Raw genomic sequence first — 8,190 nt, forward strand, 5'->3', positions numbered from 1 at the left:
CATGCTGACCACTGCCTGATGGACTCATAGTCAAAGGTGTTGGTCTGGAAGAACTTTTCCACAAAAGACAGGTGGTGCTGCAATGCCGAGGACAGGTAGAACCTTGGCAGGTAATGACACATTTGACAGGCACTTGGATTGGTATTGCTTAGAGAGATATGAGCCAAACATTGGCAAATGGGACCACCTTATAATTTTGATCGATACGGATGAGTTGGGCTGAAAGGTCTATTTTCATGCAGTATGACTATGTCAAATTACAACGTTTTTTCGGTGTTAATAAAAATGGGTTCAAATCATCTGGTAAATCTGCTAGTTCGGCACCAGTAGTCCGAAGAATGGCAGATTGTCGGAGTTTTACTGCCTTATGCTTGATTCATTTGAGAATTTTGTTTATTTTAAAGAACGCAACCAATCAGGATAATGATTTGAGATAATAAATTGCTAATTTTTATGAAATGGGTTAATAATTCTATCAATAGATGTGATTATCCTCTCAGTCTACCATTATGATTAGGGTGCATATAGAACAAAGTAAAGGTATTAAAAGTTAATTACATTAAAATTAACCTCAACAAATATTAAAAGGGGAGTGAACATCATTGCTGAATGCGAGTTCCCCTTCTCTTAACTAATGTAAGCATGCGGGATATTTTCTAAAGTATGAAAATCTTCTTGGATTGAGTATTTGTGCGTGAGAATTACGATCGCAAGTGGTCTGGGATTATGGTTTGGCATATTTATTTTCAATTCACGACACCATGCTAAAATGCTACGATTGCAATCCAAATAGACACTCGTTAGAATTTATATTATCTGCTCAGATCAAGGATTGCAATCCGTGATGTGAGCGATTGGCAATGAGTGCCTGCATTGTCACAGTTCTGATGGCATCGGAGGCATTGCTGGATATCACTACCTGGCAAGCCAAAGGTTTGTCCCTTTCGTTTGCTATTTCTTCAAAAAGAGCGTACAAATTTTCTATTTCATAAATGTGTGTGAGGCTTGGATGTTTACTAAGTCAGAAACAGGTATGCCAGCATTAAATCTATTTCATTTAATCTACAGTCATCCCAGCAACAGACCTGTCACAGCAAATCTCTACAGCTGGCACAGAGGCCTCTGGCACAGGGAATATGAAGTTCATGTTGAATGGTGCTCTGACGATTGGCACCATGGATGGCGCAAATGTGGAGATGGCAGAAGAGGCTGGTGAAAACAATTTGTTCATCTTTGGCATGAGGGTTCAAGATGTAGAGGAACTGGACAAGAAGGGGTGTGTTTTCAGTAACAAAATACTAGTTAACAAGTATGAAATGAATAGGAAATTACTTGCCTTGTGTTACAATGAAAAAGATCACTGCAAATTGGTTGCGCAGTGAGTGTATATATAAATATACCATTCTTTTCCATTGTTAAATGATTATTAACATCTCAAACCTGTTATATTGTTCTGTAAAGTTAACCATCACAAATTGTATTAACTTGTTTACTTAAATTGGCATTATTATTGTTTATCCATCAAATGGTAATAAAATTATTATGCATAATTTAATCATTACACATAAACATTAGCTTTGTAACATAAACATTAACATCTATGGAAAGAGAAACAGAATTCACGTTTCAGACCAAAGATCCTTTGTTGGGTACTAGCAGAATAAAAACGAGTTAATTTGAAGCTACAAGAGTGGGGTGTGATGGTTAGGGCAAAGGGACATGGTGAGGTCAGGATTGCTATGGATATAAGTTGTAGAGATCCTCCTGTGCATAGGTTAATAGGCCTATGTTTTCCTTTGAAATACTGCTGATTCCGCCACACCTAAGTATTGGGATTTAGGGTGATTGTACAAATAGCGAGGTATAAAATATAAGACTGAGACATGCCCATTAGGTCAAATAATGGAAAGAGAAAACAGCCAATATTTAACTATTTTGCTCATAATATCCAATTTAAGATTATCCTCATGGTGGTAATCTTGTGTGATGGCATCAGGCCTTGTTGCCTACATTTTCCATTCTTCATGATATATAAAAACAAGAATGAAAGAGTCAGTTGAAGAGGGGAGCTGTGGTACTAGTGTAAGTAACAAATAACTTGGCAGTGGGTAGAATTTGTATCAAGAGGGACAATGAGGGCATTATGTACCAACAAATGAAGTAAGAGGAGAAAGCAGTTCGGTGTGAATATCTTGGGTCAAACGTGAAGGTTATGTTAAAATATATCCATTGGAATGGCAGGATGCTCAAGCAGTAGACTAGAGAGAAAAGCGCAATAAATGTGGTTGTTACACGAGGGACTTTTTATTCCAGATATTTCTATCAGTGTCAGGAGCAAAGACCTGCAAACGAGTCTTCATTCTCCATATTGTTTTTTCATTTTTACCTTGAAATATGATTGAATAAATGCTTTGTCTGATTGCAACTTAAGCTAGAAACTGGCAATTATTAACCATTCAATTGGAAAAATAAACAGAATCTTAGACATACTGCAAGATTGCCGTTGCTGCAGATTTTAAGTGTATTTTGAGACGGTAGTTTGAAGGGTTTGTTTTGCTAAATACCTGCTTGTCAGGCTGGAGATGTGGCCTCAATTCTCCAGTTTCCACCCAATTTTGCTGCCAACTCTATCCAGTTATGAATAAGATAACAGGCTAATCAAGAAACCAAAAATAGTGTTACTTTGCAAAGGTGATGACTACTTGGAAAGAGGACGAAGATGAAACAATGAATATGAATTAAGATCACTAAGCGACTTTCTAAGATTGGAAATAGATCTCACTATATTTCTTGTAATATCTCTGTATAACACTTCAGTTGCTCTCAATAATCCTCCATCCATAGCAACTTTTAGGGTAACATTGTGTATGATGAAATAGGAGGAAGGAATGGTGGTAAACATAGATTCATTTACGTAATACATAATATTTCTGTTAGAAATATTTTTGACTCCCCTCTATTGGTCACACCCAACTAGCTAATATAACATTGGATGGCCTGGTAAAGGATAACTATAAATAACAGTACAAAGAAAAAAACCTTGGAGAAACAACACCCCATGTTCCACCTGGGCAGTCTACATCCTAATATCATGAACATTGAATTTACCAACTTCAGGCAACTTACTTCTTCCCTCCCCCCCCTGCATTCATATCCCGATCAATCTCCCTTTTATTCCCACTCTCCTCTCTCCCATTTCTCTCCCCTATCAATCTTGGTCCATCTGCCCTCCATCTCTCCTGTGATGATTGCCTTTATTTGTCAAACCTCAACACTGGTAACCTTTGAGTTCCTGCTTATCACCTTCCAGCAGCTGTCTAGTTCCATTTGTTTCCCCTCGATGTCTGTTTCCACCTACCACTTACCAGTTTCTGTCTCCCAACTTCATTGCACCCCCTTTCACCTGGCACCATCTGCCCATCATCCCTCCCCCCCACCTTTGTCCACCTATCACCGACTGCCCGACTCCCATCCCTTACTCTCTCTGTTCTCAGTCCCACTGCAGAACCTTGACCCGAAATGTTGGCAGTTCCATTCCCTCCAAAGATGCTGCTTGCTCGTTGAATAGCACGAGCAGTTTGTCTTTTGTTCTAATTCCAATATTTACAGTCTCTTGTGTCACTGTGGTATTATTATTACTGAGGATAATGATTTACTACTAAAACTGAAAATAAAAAAAGTGGACAACAATTAAAAACTCTTAAATATTTCTGCTATTTATCAAATTATATATTTTTAGCAGTCTAGTGTGTTTGATGATCTGTTCTGCCATGTCTTCCAAGGACAGGTTTCCTAATATCTGCTGATATTTTTACAGATATAATGCTACGCAATTTTATGAAAAGATTCCAGAACTGAAGCAGGTGATCGATCAGATTGCGGGTGGATATTTTTCTCCTGATCGACAGGATCTTTTCGGAGATATTCTGTCCATGCTCTTTCACCATGATAGGTAATTATTGACCAATCATTAACTTCCTTTTGTTTTCATCTCTGTCCTCTGCCACATCATGAAGGCTCAACCCTCAATAATCTGCTACTGAAATGGTGGCAGCTCCCAATTGACCTCCAGCAGGTCACTTGAAGTTGTGCTTCTGCGTCACTGTCATGATTTCAGTCAGTATCAGTACCTGTACCAGTTTTATTCGTGAATTGATTTGAATCCTGGTTGATGGTAGGTTTTATCCACAGGATCCAGTTTCATGAATGACCAGTTCCAGCTGAAACTAACCAATACTAATTAAAGCTGTACTTGGATCACTTAAATATTTCCATCTCCGTGCACGTGACAGTGGAGAAAGTTTTGTTTGAGATCACTGTCAAACTTGAAGCCCCCATAGGACATTGATGAGGTGATCAAGATCAAAGAATAATCATCAAATGCTGTGTATCTCAGGAAGTGACCCAGGTCTTACATGCTTCTCATGTTGTATACTTCATCATAATCTCTACCAATTATAACTCATGCCATTCATTAAAATACATTCATACCTTGTACTTATTCAAGTCTCACACTCACAGCTTCCACACAATGGCACTATTTAATCAGGACAGGCTCATTATCTAAACTCATTACAAGACAGTTGCTAACACATTTCACTTTCTCTTTCAGAAAAACACGGTATATGATTAGCAATAGGAAATGGAGAATCAAACTCTGGCTTGGAAGAGAAATAATTAGTACTTGGTATAACAGTGCCACTGCTGCCTATTGTTTTGATGGCAGAGTTCATGCAAGCTGACATACATACCTAATTTTCTTCTCATCAGCTATGCCTTCATTCTCCACATCATTCTAATTCCAGATTTATTTATTTTTTTAAAGTTGCAGATTAAGTATAAATGCAGCTCTTACTTGACACTATTCCTTGGCAAGACCTCCCCCTAGACCCGTTCTCCATTCAAACACCAAGAGCTTACAACCTGGCCTCTGCTGACCAAGAGACCTCTGTGACAAAAAGCATAACTGGAGGTAATTTATTTGGAATTACCTAGGAGGTCTGGAAACACTATAATATGACAGAAACAGAAGTGTAAACTACATTGTGCCTAAAGTCTTATTATAATTATGGTGTGGTTATTCCACAATTTAGTTGATTAATTATTACTTGTTTGGTCAAGCAAAACCTGAAATTCTAGGTGGCTGCTGAGGTAACAGAAACAGATGAGGGTGACTGGCAAGACCACTGGTTTGTCTAATTCCACACTATCAGCAAATTGTATGTGCTTTGGTGTTCACCAAGGTTGGTTGAATAATCAACTCCCATCAACTCCAAATTTATAAATTCAATACTCATTCAAAAATAATTCCTGCATTTTTAGAGTTTCTAATTACTCTTTTACAGGTTCAAAGTGTTCGCTGATTTTGAATCGTACATGGAATCTCAGGAGAAAGTTAACCAGTTATATCAGGTCAGATGATCTTACTGTTTCTTGTAACATTTAATTTTTCATTTCCCTGTTCCAGTCCATATTTCTAACCTCTACTATATTATAGATATACACATATACACAATATTATCGATAAAACACAATTCATAGCAAAAGCATTTGAGTATAGGAGCAGGGAGATTCTACTGCAGTTGTACAGGGTCTTGGTGAGACCACACCTGGAGTATTGCGTACAGTTTTGGTCTCCTAATCTGAGGAAAGACATTGTTGCCATAGAGGGAGTACAGAGAAGGTTCACCAGACTGATTCCTGGTATGTCAGGACTTTCATATGAAGAAAGACTGGATAGACTCGGCTTGTTCTTGCTAGAATTTAGAAGATTGAGGGGGGATCTTATAGAAACTTACAAAATTCTTAAGGGGTTGGACAGGCTAGATGCAGGAAGATTGTTCCCGATGTTGGGGAAGTCCAGAACAAGGGGTCACAGTTTAAGGATAAGGGGGAAATCTTGTAGGACCGAGATGAGGAAAACATTTTTCACACAGAGAGTGGTGAATCTCTGGAATTCTCTGCCACAGAAGGTAGTTGAGGCCAGTTCATTGGCTATATTTAAGAGGGAGTTGGACGTGGCCCTTGTGGCTAATGGGATCAGGGGGTATGGAGAGAAGGCAGGTGCAGGATACTGAGTTGGATGATCAGTCATGATCATATTGAATGGCGGTGCAGGCTCGAAGGGCCGAATGGCCTACTCCTGCACCTATTTTCTATGTTTCTATAACACAGAGTGCTGGGGGTACTCATTGGGTCGGGCAGCATCTGTGCTGGAAATAGACATGACATTTCAGGTCGGGCCCCATCTTTAAACTAATGGGAGGGTAGGGGGTCCCAACCTGCCCATTCACTCCACAGATGCTGCCTGACTCACTGAGTTCCTCTAGCTTTTTTTTTGCTCAAGATTTCAACATCGTTAATTTCTTCTGTCTCCATATATTAAGCAGTGATAAAGGGGAAGATTATGAGTCAGAAACACTGCACATGCCAATTTGGTAAAACCAAAATACAGTGTTCAATGGATTGTGAACCTAAAAATATTTTTAAAAAGAGGTAGAAGCAGGCCTCCATGGGTAGGCCACGTGGACCTCCATTTACTGATTTTTCGAATATGTATCTACTTCCAGCCTGTACTTCAGCCAAACTAAATTGAAATTTCTACCCTTTGACTGTGTAGGAATAGCCATATTTTGAAGAAAGAGTTGCACTAAAGTGGAGTTTGTGATTAATATGGGGAGAATTAAAACCCCAGCTTTGGGTCTTGACTGCTAGTTTCAGATAATTAACTGGGTAAGAAGAAAAATTTGTAATAGGGACAGCTTTTCAAAGGCAAAGCAGCTTGATGAGGGTGGATATTCAGTCCTCTTTTGTCACCATAGAATCATATAGAAATTACATTAGCAATGTTTATATTTTAATTTATCAATAACACATTTGTTTACAGAACCCACGTGAATGGGCCAAGGTGGCTATTAAAAACATTGCTTCCTCTGGGAAGTTCTCCAGTGATCGTACTATCACTGAATATGCCCGTGAAATCTGGGGTGTAGAACCCAAAGCCTTGATGATTCCTCATCCAAATGAACCAAAGGATACCTAGAACTCTATAAGCCTTGGGCATTTTATGTGATACAATTCAAGGCGCAGAGGGGAATAACAACATTTTGATTGCCTTTTTTTCCAATTATAACCAAATCTAGTATTTTAAGCTTGAAATTTAGTAATGCTTCAAATTGTTTGCCATTTACAGTTGGAAATATTTAGCAATTAGAGGACTTAATTTCCATTGACTGTCAAACAGTTTTTTGCCTGTGCATCACAAAGGCATACGCAGTATTTTTACTGAAAAAAATAGAATTTTAATTGAAATAACCTTTTTAGAAAACGTGTTTATTGGAAATAGATGGCTTAAGAAAATAACAATGACTACATTTCTGGGTGATTAATCCAGCATCTAATTCAAAGATTTAAAAAATGTAATTGTTCAAATTTTGACGTATAAAATTACTTGATCTCCATCATTATAGGAAATATTTGCTTAATCAATCAATTTAGTATTTTAGCCCTTAATTTTATTCATTGTTTTAATTTGAGGTGAGATTTGTGACTTGGATACAATTTTTATTATTGATTACATTTTGAAAGTTCTGCATTAGCTAGTTTATTTGTAGAAATACATTTATATAATCTGCTGAAAAGCATTACTTCATGTTCATTTATGTAACAGATAGATTGGAGAATACACAAGCATCAATTTTTCTGATTGTTCATACCATAAATGTCAGCACCACCCAGATTAAAGAGGGTCTCTTCACTACTCGCCAGAAAATCTCCACATATTATTTCTAAATGCGCTGCATGTTTGCATTAAAACTAATAATATGCACATCTGTTGTGATCAATTGGAGTTTTGAACTTCATATCCAGATCATCTCTAAACTTACCTGTTTCCATCCTAGCAAAGTCAGCTATCTGCATTTGCGTGATATCCAGTGCACTGAAACCGTCTTCTGCATTTGATAGTTCTAGAATCATTTGCTGAAACACTTCATCATTAAACTCCATCCTGAACTTCATCATTAAACTCCATCTGAATTTCTGCTACCTGTATACTACCCATGTACATCAACATTCTCACCAGCAACTGTCTTGGTATTTTCCAGTATTTGAATTCCAAGACTTCCATCTAGATCCTGTAAATCTCCCTCACCTCTGCACCTCCTTCACCCCTATTTGATTTCTGTTCAT

General features: G+C 37.9%; 1 protein-coding gene across 1 annotated transcript in view; it reads left to right on the forward strand.

Annotated features, from left to right (window-relative positions):
* The window catches only part of pygl (glycogen phosphorylase L), a 101,901-nt gene extending 94,448 nt beyond the window's left edge, over nt 1-7,453 (forward strand). Inside the window, exons 17-20 of the mRNA XM_033027335.1 lie at nt 1,069-1,276; nt 3,818-3,952; nt 5,346-5,412; nt 6,887-7,453. Coding sequence (XP_032883226.1) covers nt 1,069-1,276; nt 3,818-3,952; nt 5,346-5,412; nt 6,887-7,042 — 566 coding nt within the window. The 3' untranslated portion in view covers nt 7,043-7,453. The remainder of the gene's footprint in view (nt 1-1,068; nt 1,277-3,817; nt 3,953-5,345; nt 5,413-6,886) is intronic.
* Nucleotides 7,454-8,190: the final 737 nt, after the last annotated feature.

The sequence above is a fragment of the Amblyraja radiata genome, chromosome 9 (genome assembly GCF_010909765.2).
Source record: "Amblyraja radiata isolate CabotCenter1 chromosome 9, sAmbRad1.1.pri, whole genome shotgun sequence".
Taxonomy (NCBI): domain Eukaryota; kingdom Metazoa; phylum Chordata; class Chondrichthyes; order Rajiformes; family Rajidae; genus Amblyraja; species Amblyraja radiata.